Source organism: Crocodylus porosus, unplaced genomic scaffold (genome assembly GCF_001723895.1).
Source record: "Crocodylus porosus isolate Cpor-Errol unplaced genomic scaffold, CroPor_comp1, whole genome shotgun sequence".
NCBI classification, from domain to species: domain Eukaryota; kingdom Metazoa; phylum Chordata; order Crocodylia; family Crocodylidae; genus Crocodylus; species Crocodylus porosus.
Genome location: NW_017728943.1, coordinates 70,738,293 through 70,756,410, shown reverse-complemented (window position 1 = coordinate 70,756,410; position 18,118 = coordinate 70,738,293). Strand labels below are relative to the sequence as shown.

General features: G+C 38.8%; 1 protein-coding gene across 2 annotated transcripts in view; it reads left to right on the top strand.

The window, feature by feature from the left end:
- LBR (lamin B receptor) overlaps positions 1-17,716 on the top strand; it is a 31,514-nt gene extending 13,798 nt beyond the window's left edge. The window contains exons 4-14 of one of the 2 annotated variants that reach the window (XM_019549544.1): positions 2,176-2,259; positions 2,718-2,895; positions 4,494-4,690; positions 6,056-6,110; positions 8,087-8,281; positions 10,880-10,983; positions 11,405-11,530; positions 11,636-11,804; positions 13,886-13,966; positions 14,077-14,199; positions 15,707-17,716. In XM_019549544.1, coding sequence (XP_019405089.1) covers positions 2,176-2,259; positions 2,718-2,895; positions 4,494-4,690; positions 6,056-6,110; positions 8,087-8,281; positions 10,880-10,983; positions 11,405-11,530; positions 11,636-11,804; positions 13,886-13,966; positions 14,077-14,199; positions 15,707-15,867 — 1,473 coding nt within the window. In that variant the 3' untranslated portion in view covers positions 15,868-17,716. The remainder of the gene's footprint in view (positions 1-2,175; positions 2,260-2,717; positions 2,896-4,493; positions 4,691-6,055; positions 6,111-8,086; positions 8,282-10,879; positions 10,984-11,404; positions 11,531-11,635; positions 11,805-13,885; positions 13,967-14,076; positions 14,200-15,706) is intronic. The other variant, XM_019549545.1, reaches the window with a different exon arrangement.
- The last annotated feature ends 402 nt before the right edge of the window (positions 17,717-18,118 follow it).

Genomic DNA, 18,118 nt, shown 5'->3' with positions numbered 1-18,118 from the left:
GACAAGGTGCGGTTGGCCTTCCTGATTGCATCCGCACACTGCCGGCCCATGTTCATCTTGGCATCAATGATGACTCCAAGATCCTTTTCTGCCTCTGCACTGACAAGAAGGGAGTCCCCCAGCTTGTAGGTATGGTGCTGGTTCTTCCTCCCCAGGTGCATTTGCACTTGTCAGTGTTGAATCCCAGCCTGTTCTCCTCCGCCCACCCCTGTAACCTGTCTAGGCCCAATGTAGCCTATTCCTTCCTTCTAGCATGCCCACATCCCCCACATCTTAGTGTGATCAGCAAATTTGAACAGGGTGCTTTTTATCCCCTTGTCCAAGTCACTGATGAAGATGTTGAACAGTGCAGGCCCAAGGACTGAGCCCTGCAGAACCCCACTGCCCACATCCTGCCAGGTCGAAAATGACCCATCCACTACCACTCTCTGGGTGCAGCCCTCCAGCCAGCTGGCAACCGGTTTGACTGTGTAGGTGTTGACACCACAGTCCCCCAGTTTTTTAATGAGAACGGGGTGAGAGACGGTGTTGAAGGCCTTCCTGAAGTCCAGAAAGACTATGTCCACTGCTACCCCTGCATCTAAGGTTTTAGTGACCTGGTCGTAGAAGGCCACCAGGTTGGTCTGACAAGACCTGCCTCTAATGGATCCATGTTGGTTGCCCCTAAGCATAATCTGCCCTGCTGGCCCCTCGTAGACATGTGCCAGAATAATTCTCTCAAAAAGCTTCCGCAGTATCAAGGTAAGACTAACCGGCCTATAGTTTCCTGGGTCCTCCTTCCTCCCTTTTCTGGAGATGGGAACCACACTGGGCCTTTTCCAGTCCTCTGGCACCACATCAGAGCACCACAAGTGCTAGTAAAACCGTGCCAAGGGTCCTGCAATGACCTCAGCTAATTCCCTCAGCACTCTGGGGTGGCGATCGTCCGGACCAGCTGATTTAAATACATCCAGTCCCTTCAGAAGTTCCCTGACTAGATCCTCCCTGACCCTTGGCCTAGGTGCGCCTCCCCTGGGGCCTGAGTGGGGCCCAGTGAGGGGACTGATTTGGTCCCTGCTCAGGAAAATGGAGGCAAAGAATTCATTTAATAGGTTACCTTTGTCATCTGGTGTGACGACCAGATTTCCTAGCATGTCTTGCAGGGGCCCCACGTTACCCGGTACCTTCTTTTTGCCCCCTATGTATTTAAAAAAGGACTTCTTGTCGTCCTTGATCTGGGTAGCTAGTCCCAGTTCCATCTCCGCCTTGGCCTTCCTGACCGCCCCCCTACATCCCCGAGCGACCGCAGTATAGTCCTCCCTGGTGATGGTTCCTCCCTTCCATTGGGTGTACGCCTCCCTCTTAGCTAGAAGACATTCCCAGATGCTTTTGGTGAGCTATGGGTGCTTTTGTGCCCTCCTGCTCCCTTTGATCCATGTTGGGATTACTTCCCTTTGGGCTTGGAGGAGCAACCATTCTTCTTGGACACCTGGCTTCCCTCCATTCCAGGTGCACTTCTAGTTGTGGCTGCTGGTGCTCAAACACCAGCAGTTCATTAAAGCATCAGGTATTTTAAAGGGCTCCCAGGCAGCATGAGACAGATTACAGCTGGTTCTCAGGCTGCTCAGGGGTGACAAGCCTGAGGCCAGTGAGCCTGAGGCTTTCTGTCTTCTTCTGGGAGGAGCTGTGAACCAGTTCCTGTCTCACCCCTTAGCTGGAGACCTTTGTAGTGTAGCTAAGGACCTTGAACACATGGCTCTGTAGCACTCTAAAAATCATGTCTGGCAGCATCTGAGTTATGTAGCCTGAAGGGGTATTCCTTTTTTGTATACTTTATTGATACTTCCCGAAAAACAGGTTTTAGCAGCCTGCACCTGGGAAAACCAGTCACCCTAGATGAGTGAATTAGATCATTTTCTAGTTTGCATAACAGTTGACACATTGATATGAGTTGACTGGTATTTAAAATAGTGTTCTCGCTCCCTTCTTGTTAAGTGAAGATGTACACAAACTGAAGAAACAGGATTTACTCATTTTCACAGTGCTGTTAAGTGCACAAAGTAAACAAATGGCTTTTTTGTTGTGATAACAAAAGCACTCCAAAGTATTGAAAGAAAGAAATTAGATATATTTTTTTAAATTATTCATTATGTACGGACATTTCACTTTATATTCAATCTGTCATCTTCTAACTAGAAACCGAATGAGAACAACACAAGCAGGTATAATGGGGAGCCTGACAGTACGGAAAGGAACGACACTTCCCACAAAATCTTACAGGTATGAAAACAAAAAGCAGTGTGTTTGACCAGAGCAAGTCACTAACTTTACTAGAAATAATCAGAAATGTTCAACGTACAAATTAAGCAAAAAAATTTGGAAGATAATGTAAAAACAAGAAATGGAACAGTGATTTACTTTTAAACAAGTTCTGTTAAAGGAAAGTCATCTTTTAGTTTAGTACCTGTGTGAATGGAGGACTAAAATTCCAACTGGGAAAGATGGAAATGTAGCAAACAAGCTCAGAAGGGGAATTAAGTGATCAGGGTGACACTCTCATAAGTAGAATATTTAAGGTGTTTCACCTGTCTTCCCTCTGATTCTGATAACTGTATAAAATCTTTAGTGAAAAAATGCAGAGTACCTCTGTGTTTAAATCAGGTTAATGATCTTTTTATTAAAAAAAAGGTTTAGACTAGCATATAGTAATCACATTTCTATATATCACTCTTTACTAGCAAAAGGTTGATTTGGACCTAGAAATAGACCGTGTGCTTGATCAATACCGTGTGCGTTCAAGAAAAGAAGATAAGACAAAGGAGGAAATATATTCAGAAAAACGAAGTTTTGAGGCAGCAAAAACTATTGATAAAGCATCAGCACAGACAAAAGAGCTAGAATTTGGTGGAAGAATTGGTACGTATATTAAATCTAGTAATAAACGGAAATTATTAAACACTAGTTTTCACTCAACACATTGTCATAGTCAAAAGTCCTTCTTTTCAATTATGACCATTCATTTGATGCAGCTGCATTTTACTTGTGGTGGTGATGTTAGATCCCATTCTGGGCTCTCTTGTGACCTGCTTTCAAACAAACAGAGCAGTCATAGCAAACTTCATCTTGGGTTTGAGTATTTGGAATTACTGGAGTAAGCTGTCATAGTCTCAACCATCTGGCTTTTCAAATTCAACTGTAATATAGTCTTGTATAATACACTTTGGAGAGATATTAGAGGCAAGATGTTTACTTTGTATTAAATGGAATTACTTTTTGTTTACTTCAGTTTTACACCCAAAATGACTTTAAGTGTAAAGGTATGAAATTCAGACAGGTTTTTCTTTTCTTAATAATGGCAGAAGAAATTCCTGACTCTGTGATTGGATAAAGTCTGGAAGAGCTTACCAAGAGGAATAGTGGTAGTAATTAAGATGCCTATGAGATGGTCACTTCCCCCTGTGATAGTCCTAGCAAGGCAGAGAGAAGTGGGGAGGGGACAATTATTAAACCCAGAGCGGACAAAACCTATAAAAATAGTTTGTGGCACTATGTTAGTCCAAGCCCTCTGCCAACTGTAAGACTGAGCTAAAACATCTTAGATTAGCAAGTAATTTATTTTTCTGTGAATATTTACAATCTGTAGTGAAAGACAAAGATTCTCACACTTCAAGTTGTGACCCAGCTGCATGCATGGTTTTTTACTTGTAAATTGATGTCACATTCTGTATGCTAAGGAATACACAACTCAATTACATGGCCACTTGCAAGGTCCACTCTCCAATGGAGGAGAGCCATTAGAGAAGGGGTAGGCAATTATTTCAGCTGTAGGGCCGCTTAATGAGTTTTGGTGAGCTGTCAAGGGCTTCACCGGTAGTCCTGTCCCCTGGTCACCATCTTGGGACCAGAAGTCCCTCCCTTTGCCTCCAAAAGTACTCCAGGGGGGTGGGGTGCCATCTTGGAACAGGAAAAAAACAAAATCTTATACTAAAAATCAAACATCTACTATAACATTTTATTTCAAAAAATATTCTTTTCCTGATTTGTGTGTGTTTGCATAGTGTAGAGGTGATTGCATAATAGCTCAAAAATAAAGTCTTACTCTTGTATATTGTGTTAATGTGTGGGGATGGGGCATCAGTGTGTGATGGGGTTTGTGGATAGGCAGGGTGTGTGGCATGGTGGAGTGTGTATGGGGGGAGCCCCCCCTCCCCCAGTGACTAAAGCCCTTGCTGCTGGGAGCAGGTGATGGGCCCTCAGGATGCTAATGGCCTGCACAGGGAAAGTCTCACCTCCCCTCCCCCCGGCGGTACTTGACTCCAGCTACTTCTGGGAGCTGCATGTAGTGGCAGGAAGTGAGGCCAGGTCTGCCCCTTTTCATCGTACCAAATAAACATTTATCATGGTTTGAAATAAAGTATGGGTTTGCATACTACAGTTTGAGAACTGCTGTTCTAATGGGATAAAACGCTTTTTTTCATATTCATCACCTAATATTTTGTGTTCTCTGTTTACAGGAACCTTCTGCATGATAGTTTTCTTGCCTGCAACTGTGCTTTACTTGCTGTTGATGTGCAAACAGGAAGACCCCAGTATTATGAACTTTCCTCCACCTTTGCCTTCTTTTGATAGCTTGTGGGAAACTAGAGTGTTTGGTGTCTGGCTTGTATGGTTTTTTCTCCAAGCTCTGTTTTACTTGCTGCCAGTTGGAAAGGTAAACTTTTACTAGCAAATGCTTTATGGCAAATGATTGTTTTGTAAGTTGGACTTACATTTTTGATACCAACATGAATTCTAATAATAGAAATGAACTAAACTGTAATGTAGATGCTGCAGATTGTTCTAACTTGAAATAGTACAACTGTGATCTAGAAAACCCCTCGTTATGAAAACCCCTTGATTACTGGCATTGTATTCCAGTCCCTTCAAGAGAGTGTACGGTAAGCATTATCGTTTTAAGGATCAGGTAGCAAAAGAGACTAATAGATTTATAGAATGTCTTACGGTAAGACCTGAGCAGGCAGACTAGATCTGCTGCTTTTCTAAGTTCCTGTTTGGTTCCACTTACAATCTGAAGCATGTCATTTAATGTATAAGCTTCATTGCTTGGGAAGTCATTCTTGGGTGTCCTATCCATATGCCTCAAGTATCAAATTAAAAAGCTTTGGATGGTTATTTTAGGTTTTTGTTCATAGCAGTTCCTGTATCAGTTGAAGACCATTTTGATTTGGCTAATAATACTCTGCTCTGGGAAACAGAAGTCGATATCATTTTAAACCCAATGTCGTAATGCTAATGTATATGCTTTTCTAGCATAAATCGCATTATAAGGCTTCCAGCATCTAAGTCCTGTCCCTGTTCTTACCTTCTGAGTCGCTCTGTTTATAACAGCTGCTTCATCACTTAGTATGTCCCTCTTGGGGAAATTTCTTTGCACTAAGTCCTCCTAATTACCTGGGAAGATATAGGTACCCTTTTCTGAGCATTCAAGTAGTCTTACCAGCACAGTCTCTTCAAATGCATTAAAAACTCGTCCTGTAGCTGCTTCTGCATGAGGGTGCACAAACATTGTCATTGTATGGCTAGTTTAGTGCGCGTTGAGAATTGTAGATATACCGAGGTACATAAAACTAATTCATATGATGTATGGAAATAAGTAGCCCTATCAACATGGTGGTGTTATCAGCTCAGCATCTAGGAAATTAATGAGAACTACTCCATATACTGCTTGTGGTTCCTTTTGTGAAATTTGTGACTTAAAAGTTTACAAAATATGGCTGTTGTTGATTGGAAGCTTACAGGAGTAAACTTGACTGCAGATAATATGAAGGGAACTAATCAGGTCACATGGAAGACTAGACTTGCTAGTTCTCATTAAAAAACAAAAAACATTTCATGTAACTACAGAAAGTACAGCATTTTTAGAAAGACAACATGATTTCTTTAATTGACTGTATCCTAATTGACTATCATGATTGGAATTGTCTGCCATGTTAAGAAACAAAAATATTTTAACTCTGCTTTTTTGTATCTGTATGGGGGGGGAAAAACTAGTCTTTTTAATTTCGTCTCTTCAAAGGTTGTAGAAGGAATACCACTTTTGAATGGAAGGAAACTACAGTACAGGATAAATGGTATGTGAGTTTAGTTTTTTCTCCTTGGGAATTTGGTAATATTGTCTAACCAGTGTCACTCGATGTTGCAAGCTCAAAATTTTTTTAAGTGAGAATAACTGGAAAAATGCACTGAGTTAAGAGTTGAAACAAACAAAAAAAAATCTGTATGCAGTTATACCAGCTGGTCATTGTAAATTTAGCACGTGTCAACCTCCACTGCAACAGAAGGAAAGCTAGTAAATTATTAGGAAGGATTTTCTCCCCAGAATATAATGTTACACATCTGAGTTTGAGGTTTTAAAGCTTTGTCTTTGATCAGCTAGTATTCATCATTATTATAGTCATGACAGTGAATTAGATGTTTCTGTTTCAATCTACAGTTAGGAATCTCTATAATCACTGTTCACTGCTCCAGTGTTACTAATGGGAGTACCTGTTAAGTCTCCATATTTTAGGTTAAGTTCCCATTTGAACTTAAAGTGGTAACAACATCTCTTTTATGAAAAATACAAGGCTGTTACTATTTAAAATTACAGTACTTTTGAAGTACAGAGTAGGTTTCATGTAGATTCTCCAAAAATTCAAACTTTGCTAAAACTGAAATTTACCATCTGTAACAGCTCTTCCAGTTCTAGAATGATCTTTGTGACGAAGTAAGACTGAGTTGAAATTAACATGGGCCATCTTATATTTGATGACATTTTGTTGCATTTAAGATATGGTATAATTTCAACTTCATCCAGTTATAAAAGACTCTAAGCTAAAGACAGTCAGGTCAATAAATCATTTAAATCTATCTTTAAATATTTCTGTTGTGATACCATGGGTAGCTCAGCCAATCGCAGACCTTCCTCTACAGTTAATTTACAACAATTCTTTTCAATATAAAAGTATATGTGTAGCATATGGCTGACTGTACATGTGTTGAGCTCTTGTTAAATTACTTGGCATAACTGTTGTTACTATTAAAGTTTCTGTAGTTGTCAGCTTGTTATCCATGCCTCAGTATTGGTCTCCACTAAGTCACTATTACTAAGTCACTCAGAGCATCTTGTGTATCAGCATCCCTACACTTCAGAATAGTGATGGGGGCCTGCTATCTAAAGCTTGTTGAACACAGTCAGTTAAAGCACCTCTGCTACCATTTTGAAGTGCAGGGATGCTGATACATGAGATGCAGAGGCTGGCTGGAGCGCAGAAATTGCCACACTCCAGCAGACTCGATTAATTGAGTCTACTCTGATGCGCTGTAATTACAGTATGTTGGAGCAGCCTCCTAGCTCATGTACAGGCACCCTAGAAGACCAGACTCCTGGTCTCCCTCCACCTTTTGCCATTTAAGCAAGTAGTGCATCTCTCAGGTTTCTTGACCGATTCTCTAATCCAGTTCTCAACTTCTCCATTTCCCCTGTCCCTCTCCAGGACACCGTCTCAGAACTGCCATCCTGTGTTTCTGTTAAAAGGTGCTACAGACTCAAGCACTCCATCCCATTCACTAGTATTAGGATGATCCTTTTGAGCTTTTGGAGCATTGCAGTGTGTTTAGATGGTAGCTAAAATAAATATTTTTCTTTCTGTTGAGAACATGATCCTGATGTCTAACCTTATATATTAGCTACAGCATATTTTGGAATCTGATATTTGGATTTGGGGTAGATAAGGATTGGTTGGGGTCGTTCTATAGTTCATATTTGCTTGTCAGCATAAGGACCCTCAAGGCAAGGACTATGATCTCCAAAGAACACTTCCCCAAAAAACGAGTTCAGGTGCACAAAGCACAGGATGTCATTAATGGACTATATAGAGAGATGATTTGGGGCTTATTCAGTACATATTTAGTATAAAAGTAAAATGGTTTAGGTATTTGGGGTATCTTTAAACCTGGATGCATTTTTCAAAACTCCAGAACCCTGCTAAGGTGGAATGATTGCTCCAAGTACTCTGGGTTTTGATTTGATATTAGACTTACATTTTGGTTTGTTTTTTTCTTTTAGGATTCTATGCTTTTGCTCTGACTGCAGCAGCTGTAGGAATATTTTTGTATTTTGAATTGGAGCTTCATTATTTGTATGACCACTTCCTGCAGTTTGCAGTCTCAGCTATAGTTTTTTCTGTGGTGTTCAGCATTTATCTTTACATTCGGTCTCTGAAAGCACCTGAGGAAAATCTGTCATCTGGTGGGAATTCTGGTAAGTCTGAGAAATGCTTCAAATCTTTCCTTCATCATGATTTTTTTGTTGTTTTTATTTCATGAACAGAACTTGTCTAAATCATATTTATGTTGATAGGCACCCAAGCAAGTCACCTCTTTGCCCCATCATGGACATTTACAAATATTTGTTTCCACATATACACTCGTTGCCCCCCTGTCCTGTCATATTATTCCATAAACTTAATGAGTTCAGTTTTAAAACAATTCAGGCTCTTTGCCTCTATCACTTAGCTCAAAAGACACTACCAAAATTTCATTTCTCTGGTACTTAGCGTTCTTCTAATTTACAATTTGATTTTTTTCATAAGCAGTTTGTAGCCATTTTATCCTGTGCCCGTCTTGAATTTTTTTTGGCTAGAAAACTTCCTCCTCTAATTTTCACGATATAGTAGTAAAAAATAATCACCTCCCCTCCTGATGATCTTTGGTATTCCGCTACGCAAGTCAGGCACCTTGAATCTTCTTTCATACCAGAAGGTCTTTGTTCTCTTAGCCATCTTAATGACCTTTCTCTGTACTTGTTCCAGTTTAACTTTTTTTTCTGAACTTTAGTGACCCCAGTTGCAGGCAGTATTGTAAATGGAGGGGGAGAGGGGTCTTACCTGGGCCTTATGCAACAATACTAGTACTTCTTTGTCTTTGTTGAGTATACTGTGCTGTGCCAAACTGCTGTGGGGATGATCAAAGCCCATCCAGATCCCACTGTTCTGCTCTGTCTTTACAGAACAGACTAGATTTTTGCCCCTGGGATAACACCTTGCCCAAGCAGACTTCATTCTCTTCAGCCCCTGACCTGACATCTCACTGCTCCAGAAAGCAAAACTTGGCCAGTTTATGAGATCTTTACCCTTGGTTTGTAAAATATAACAGACCTCTCATTACCATAGGAAAAATAAATACCCATAGTTGTAGCTAACTCTGAAAAATCACTCTTTCCACAGACGTGCTGTAAGGTATGTAAAGCAAAACCCACCCCCATCTTTCTTATGTAAGAAAGATCATTGAAGAAAAAGTAATTTGGAGGCCAGATATAGAAATAAAATAGAAAAATCGCGCACTTTGACCAGAAAACAGTCCCTCAGGGAGTTTTCTCAGCATTTCCAGGCACCTGCTTCTCTACTTGCTCTAACAGCAGGGACTTGGCACCAAGGCATAGGGGTTTTAAACTCACTTCTCATCAGGCATCTCTTAAATATTTATTGTGCCTCCCACATAATACAAATACTAACACCAGCATACTACTTCACTAACCCTGGGTGAATAGGGACTGCTCCTTCCTCACCAAAGCACTCCCTTTCTAGCTCCCTTATGATTTAGCTCTCACTGGTCTTGCCCCCCAGCAATGGAAGGAAAAGTTTTTCTTCTTCCAGTGTTTAATATTTTGTGTTTTGTATAATCTTTCATGACTTTTGCCCTTGTTTTTTGTGGTAGGAAAAAAGGAAATTGAAACAGTAGATAATAGCAGTGGAAAGTCAAATGCAGAACTTGACATTACATTAACTCAGTGTTTATTTGGCAGTTAGTTTAATTTGGGTTTTGGAAGAAATGATTTTTTTGTTGTTTTGCTTTGTTTTGTTTTTACTTGTTTGGGTCTACTAAAAAAAATAGACTGACTGGCAACTGTATAAAGAAAAAATTGAACGATATTTTTTTCCTTCCTAAATGTTCAGTTATATTAGTAGTAATATTGACTTGTATCAGTACAGGTGGAAGCTTCAGCTGGCTAAATATACAGAAGTGGGTTTTTGATAGGACATTAGATTGAGAGCCGGTTTTTAGAATGGTAGTGTAAGAGGCAAAGATGAAATGAAGCAGAAGTAAAATTGAGGGATTGTGCTTACTGCTTTCCTCGTATGGTGTATTTCTCAAATACAGCTGTGGTCTTCGAAATGATGAATATTAAAAACTGGTTTAGTTACTGTCCAGAAGTCTTTAATAAGTAAGTGTTGGCTCAGCTTGGAACCTACGCAGTTGAGGCAACGTCCTTTCTTTGTCCTCATAAAAAGTTACTAACCAAGTTTATGCCCTGTGTTATACCTACAGCATTATTCTCTCCTCTCTTACACAGAGTGGTCATACATTTTAAAGAGGCACAATTGCTTTTTCTTGGTTTAAACCTGCTGTGTTGTGTTGGTATTGCCTTCTAGCAAAGAAAGTAAAGAAGGGAGGAAAAAACTAAGGACAGTTTTAATAACACATGCATGGGAGTTGTAATGTCCCTTGATAACAGAGAACAAAGTTCCTTAAGCTGATAAGAATGAAGGGATGTAGCCAAAAAGCAAACTTCAAGTAGGAAAGACTTGAAAATAACTTTGAAAGAAATTAAGAGTATGTAAACACATGTACTAACATATGAGGTCTTTTAAATTATCTGAAGAAACCGTTAATGGTTACTTTTTAATGCTTCAAAATGGTGCCGATATTTATACGTGTTTGGTGATAAATTTTATTGTACACTTTCAGGCTTATAGCAGCATTTCTAATAACTATTAAAGTAACCATTTTCTGGATAGCGGGAGTGGGGGGAGAAACAAACCAAAAACCATTAATGGAGGAAAGTGCGTTTTGTTTGCAGGGAGCTTTATATATGATTTCTTTACTGGCCACGAATTAAACCCTCGCATTGGAACTTTTGACCTCAAATACTTCTGCGAGTTACGTCCAAGCTTAATTGGCTGGGTGAGTCAGAGTGTCTTTACCTATTTTGTTCCACTTTCTCAACTTTATTAAAGTTTTAATTGTGGTAGAAGGGATATAACAGTTAGAGGATGGAAAAAAGTATGCAAAACAAAGGTCTGCTGAAAGCCATGAGACTTTTTATCCTTGTGGTTTTATAAATCTTGATCAATTAAAATTTACCGCTTTCCTTCAGGGAAGAGGTATTCTAAAAGTTAAGGATAGACCATGCTTGCTTGCTTATTTATTCATTTAAAACTGGGTTGGCTACTAAGTAGCTTCTTAATAAAAAATGGATTTTTAACATCACTTAAATTTTGGATCTAAATTGCTTGACTTTTAAGATGAATTATAGTGTAGTAGAAATAAGTGTTTTTAAGTGTATGTGAAAAACTCATAATAAAGAAAATGACTTCTTTTTCAGGTGGTTGTGAACTTGGCAATGCTGTTGGCTGAGATGAAGATACATAATCAGAATGTGCCATCTTTGTCAATGATACTGGTTAATAGTTTTCAACTTCTGTATGTAATGGATGCTCTTTGGCATGAGGTAACTGCCAGACCTTTTCCAATCTGTAGCACTTTTGGTTAAATAGCTGACAGATAAGTATACTGATGCTCAGTGAACTGTACTTTTCTTCCCCAATCTGTCCAGGAAGCTATTTTGACGACTATGGACATTACCCATGATGGGTTTGGATTCATGCTAGCATTTGGAGATTTGGTATGGGTTCCGTTTATCTTCAGCTTACAGGCTTTCTATCTAGTTGGTCATCCAAATGAGATTTCTTGGCTTGCTGCTTCTGCAATTATTATTCTAAATAGTAAGTCATGATTATTTTATTACTAATTTTCTATTTCCTTTTTTCTGAGCAAGGAAAATGGATGAAAGATTCCCCTGGCACTCAAATAAAACTGTGTTCAATAACTTAGCGAGTTGTTCAGTCTCAGTTCCCCGTTTGCTATAATGAGGCTGGTTATATTACTTTCACTTGCATTTGTATACCTTACAAGTTGATGTCACTTACAGCAGTTAAAACAGGGGTAAGATCAAATAGCTATCCATTTCTAGCATTTAGATTCGGATATATAAAAACAGGGAAATAATGAATTACCTAGGATGTTGTTTGGCTAAGGAAGTAGTTAATAGAATAAACTGTCTCACATTATAAAGTGGTGGTAAGCAACTTAGCCATTAGGTTAGTTAACTTTCTTAGTGTTACCTTCTTAAAAAAAATTGCAGCTATACAATTCAAAAAATATATCCACTGCCTTGCCCAAACCCTCCACAACCAATCCTGTATATTCAAATCAGTGTGGAAAAGAACATTCGTTCCTGTTTTAATTTAATCTAAGAAAAAAATTAATTGTTTGCTGAATAATACATTTTTAAATACTGTTTTTTAAAACATGATATGCAGGGCCTGAAATTTACATTAAAGGGGGAGGGGGAAACAAAACCCAAACAGGGGCCTGACATTGTGGCATGTAGATCATCCCTCCTCCCACTAATTATCAACTGCTTTGTTTGTTTACTCTACATGGCCCTCAATTAGTGGCATGCTGCTAATATGTTAGCATGTCATTTTGTTGCATCTTGTTTTCCCAAACAACATCTTATTTGCAGGGCTATCAAAGAAAGGAGGAGAGGTGGCCTTGGAAGTAAATTTAATGTGAATAGACTTGATATATCTACTTCTCAAGATGTGCAGCCTGCATTCTTTTTCCTTTTTCAGTTTATAGGTTTCTCTTATTTTGGGGAGAGGCTGGAACTTACTTCCACATTCCTTCCCTCACCTACCCCTCTTGGGGCGAGGGCAGACATCCTGTGAGAAATCGTCCTTATACTTTCATGTGTGCTTTGATTCTAAACAGGAAAAGTGCTAGTTGTTGTTAACTGAATTAACTGCATTCAAGGAAGATTTAGCATCCCAGATGATAAAAAACATAAATAAAATTGTATGTCTGCAGTCATCAGACGGTATCCTTGATTGGGGTATGTGAGCAAATAGAGCATTGAGGCTATTTGTAGTGTACTGGGGGAGTGGGTGACTGTCATCATGTCTCATAATTACATTGATAAATGAGGGATTGGCAAGCTGTTACTAATGGCAAGCTGTGGTTTGTGACTTGGTTAGTACCATTGGCCACTGTTTCCTTCTGGCTGCTCTCTTGCCCCCCAGCAGCCTCAGCTGGAAACTTGTTACTGACAAACCTGCTGTGCAAGAATCTGGTGGCTGATTTGGCAGCAACAGTGACCAGAGGCTGCAGTGAGAAGAGCAGCTATTTGGACAAAGCAGAAATACTGGTGCAATGCAGGGGTTTGGTGCATCGTTAGTAAAATGTGGAGCTTGAACATGGGCCAAGTGGCACAGCTGAGGACCAGCACATTGTTAATAGCATGGGTTGGATCGGACCTTTGCTGGCTAGATCCAGTTTTTTGTGGGATAGATCCAGGCTAACTCCTATGATAGGTCATTGAACAGGTAATCTATCAGAATAAACGTGTGTGCGCCATAGGGGGTGGGAAAAGGTAGGATGGAAATTGGGAACCTGCTATGGGTTACATAATAGAAATTTCAAAACCTAGCCAGTGTTTTAGATGAGCAAGTAAATCTGAAACATAAAAATAAAGATTCCCTACAGTCCTACATTTGTTTAGCATAAATGTGCAAATACAGTATAGCATGCATGTAATATTTTGAAACCCATATTTCAAACAAGCTTCTGTTAGAAGGGGCTGGGAGTTGAAGAAGGATGACTTGTATACCTCAAGAAATGACTTTGTTATAATGAATGTAAAATTAGTCAAGAAGGTGTTTTGTTGAAGAAAACATGTTGCTTAGTTTTCTTTTTCAGAGTGTGCAAATCTGAAATGAAAACAACTAATACATTTTCTTTTCAGTGTCTGGGTATTACATTTTCCGTTGTGCAAACTCACAAAAAAATGCATTTCGGAAGAATCCAAAGGATCCCAGATTGGCCCGTGAGTACCTTTTTGAGTCATTTCCTGTTTTATTTTCTTTAAGTTCTCTCTTACATATGCTTTCAATACAGTTTTAACGTGATACTTTGCATGTTGCCTTCTGTACACAGACTTGAAATTTATTCCTACTGCAACTGGAAAAAGTCTGCTAGTCTCAGATTGGTGGGGTTTTGTTCGTCACCCTAACTATCTAGGTGACATCATTATGGCTCTGGCTTGGTCTCTACCATGTGGTAAGTGCCTGAAACTAAAGTGCTTGGTATCAGAAATGCATGTGTGCTAGCATCTGACTTCCATTCCTAATGGAAATGAATGATGATTCCAGAGGGCCTGGCATCTTAAACAGAATGTCAGACTTCACTCTTACAAACCTGATTTGAAACCTGGCTCCCTAGTACATAGCTTCTTCTCTTCCTCTTGGGATTCATCTCAGTTCTTGGCTTTACCTCTGATCCTTCTCTGCACCAGTGTTGTTTGGCGAGGGTAAATGACTGATGACCTCATTCGTTCATTCATGGTCTGCCAGCTACATTATGACCACTTTCAGTGGTGTATCACCCATCATGGTTAGGATTTCAAGTATAAAATATTGAACTGATGGCCCAGAGGAGTTTTCCATCTGTTGACTCCTTTGTGAAATTCTATGAAATATGAACTTTCATTTCTACTCGAGAACTTTTACAATCTTTTCTCTAATGCCTGATGAAGGGTGTTTGTGCTCGAAAGCTTGCAATTAAAGACTTTTTTTGCAAAAATCTTGTTGGTCTAATAAAAGATATCATCTCTACTACAAGGCCTGATTGCTAGTATAAAATATTCTAATTCAGATTCATCCGTCTGATCAAATGCAAATGGATGCAGTTGTATTTCCAATCTTATTACTGAGCATCTCTTAGTTCTTTTTATTTTAAACCTCATGAAATTTATACCTTGGTATTTCCTTTTCTAGTGGAACTTAGGTATTTTTAATTTGATTTGTTTGATAGTTTTCTGAAAACAGAAGTCAAATATTTAGAAGCTGAAATTATGATAGTTTAAATTCACTTAAACCTTACTACCCAAATTCTTTTCTAATTCTGAGTGTGGAGATAACATATCCTGGTCACGATACAACTTTAACTCTGCGCTTCCTTGCTTTTGTATGCATCTCTCAGAGCCCTTTTTTGTCATTGTTTGGCTGAGTATCTTCATTTGTTGTTGTCAGTGAGTATCAATGCAAAATAATTTGTTTTAATATTTAAAAATGCCCCCCCACACTGCTTTCTCTGTTTTATAGATCAGATTGAATCATCCTTTTCTCCTGCATTCTTTGTGCCTATCATGTTCACATACAAACAAGTGAAAAATAATCCCCCAAACAGTTTAGTCCAAAATAGAGCCCAAGGGCTAGGATCTCAATGGAGATTTAGTCTCAGTGTTGTGATGCTTAACTTTTGGGCACCAAGCTGAATTTCCATTCTGAAATCAGATAACCGAGAATGCTATTTCCAAAAGTCAGCACCCTGAGTGAGGAGCCGCCTAACTCAGCCAGTAGGGAAGCACTGGAAACGGGACTGTCCTAATCTTACCCCTCTCGGGGACTTGTCTATCTAGAGTTGAGGTTCATAGCCCTGAACCCTTGTTTGAGGGAGCTGACAGTTGGAAATCCCACAGCATGTCATGCATTTCAAGTCTTATATTTTGTACTCTATCCAAATAGCTAAATGGAAATGTTCAGTGACTCTCTAACTCTGTTTACAGGCTTTAATCACATTTTACCATATTTCTATGTGATTTACTTCACCTTGTTCATTATTCATCGAGAAGCTCGTGATGGACGTCAGTGTAAGAAAAAATACGGTTTAGCGTGGGACAGGTACTGTCAGCGTGTGCCATACCGCATAATTCCTTACATCTACTAAACACTCCAGGAACATGGTTTGCAAACTGTTAAGAAACAACAGCTATTTTGCAAATAATAGCATACCTCTTACCTTTGCACTTGGCCTATTTGTTAAATTATTTAGACTTTTAAAGATGTGATTAAGCAGTCCAGTGTAGTAGCTGCATTTAACAAATAACCTTATGTGCATTAGTTATGTTAAATGGACTGTCTCTCATGGTGACTTTTAGAAATAAAAGGAGAAAGAATTTAGTGCAAAGTCAATCAAAACTATGGAAATGTTTGTATCTGTGTTTTTCTAATTTTGGAGTCCTGGGATTTTTTTTTGAGTTCAGGTTTAATTTCCTGGGTTTACATTTTTAAATTACATTTCATTGAACACTGTGATGTAAAATAGGTCTTTGTTTCTACTAAAGGAATAACAGGATTTTCAGCCAGCTTGTTCTGGAATTGCTAGCTGGTTTCTGGACATGAGCAGCCAGAAACCGTAGTCCTGCATCCCATGAGAGATTTAAAGGTAATTTAGGGTGTGGTGCAGGCTTGTGCTGCCTCTGAAATAAAATGGCAATAGTTGGCTTACACTGTGTTATGTAAAATATGTCTTAAATGTACCATAGCACCCTGATTGTATAATATAAACTTTCCTGGTTTTGCTGTACAGTGTTTGAATGTGAAATGCAATAACTTGTGTAGGAGCAGAAGCTTTTTAACTAAAACCATTTCCAGTATTTTTTTAAAAATTGTCCTTTAATAAGGGTTTTGTAAAGTAATGTATGGATTTAATTCCTGAAACAATTGAAGTGTTCATTTAAATATTGTATTGACAAATATGCTATGAATATAGAAAATATGCTCTTCAATCCAAAGTTTGTGAATTTGGCAACACTACCTCAAATGCAGGTTTGCCTTTTATACTGTTGCAAATAGGGAAAAATAGCTAGTTTTTCACTATCGCTATTTAATTTTTTTACATTAACCTGTGATTTAAGCTTACAACCACGCTAGCTAATATATTTTTGTATATATTTTGACTTTAACTAATGTGAGTTTCTTAGCAACTTCAGTTAGTTACGTCTCAATATCTGTGAATCCTCCCCTATTGCAATAGTTTAATTTCTACTTAATAAATTGTAAGTGGATAAATTTGCATTTTAATACATGAAGTTTATAAGGCAGAGAGATGCTAAAACATTTTTGTATTGATTAACTTTAGGAACTAGTTTTTATCCTTTTCTGTCTTTTTTTTAAAATTGGTAGTTTTTTGGGTATTTCCAGTAAGAGGATGTAGGGCACGAATTGCCCCCAAAAAGACTTACTAATGATTTTCTTATTTTAATTGTACTGTGAAGGGAAATTTTAAGTACCTGCATGGTTATGATTTGTAGCGAGTTTTCTGTTTTATTTTTAGGTTGAATAGTTAAGTGTGTTTTAAAATAGTGATGTAATTGAAATCTAGTGTGCGTTTTAAAATGCTTTATTTTGTACATGAGCCATTTTAGTTACTATTGTACATTTGAAGTGTATATAGCAGAACTTGTTGAAGATGATCATGTTTTTCAGCAGGCTATGGCCTCAGAAGGTCCATGTAGCTATTCTAGGGAAAATGTTCTAATCTGGACATTTTCATTCTTGGAACAAAAAAAAGGTAGCGGTGTTTGTAACAGCATTGAAGGAGACTTACTAAATTTTGTCACCACACGATGACAGCAAGTGATTTAGCATTTTGTGTACTCTTCCTTCAGAGACATGGGTCCTGGCTGATGTCAATTCTGTCCACTCTTGTGTTTTTGTTGTAAAATTGACTTGCAAGTAGAATGTTTAATACAAACACATTTGTAAGCTTCAATAAAGTTTTGTTTAAAAATGGCTTAGTGTATAGTTGACTGCATACTTCTGTATCTAACTAACTACATGCGTTGCTACCAAAACTAGTTTTCAGGTGACACTGTGTTCACTTAAATTTTTTTGGCCCTTCAGGTGTTTGCATCTGGGGGACTACAAAAATAATGGTATTGCCTCTTCTGTATCAGCAACTGTATGGGAACCTCAAGACATTTTACTGAAACAACAAACCCATGCTACCTTTCCTTTCTGCAGGGGGTTCCAGGGCACATGCTTCATGTTGTAGAGCAAAGGATTTCCCCCCCCAACCCCTTACTACTTTTGCACTTGCAAATGTGCATATTCTGAGGTGAAAAGGAACTGGACTGGGATTGGGACAGAAGGCAGTGGCTTGTGGGATGGAAGGCAGTGGTACAGTTTGATGCCCT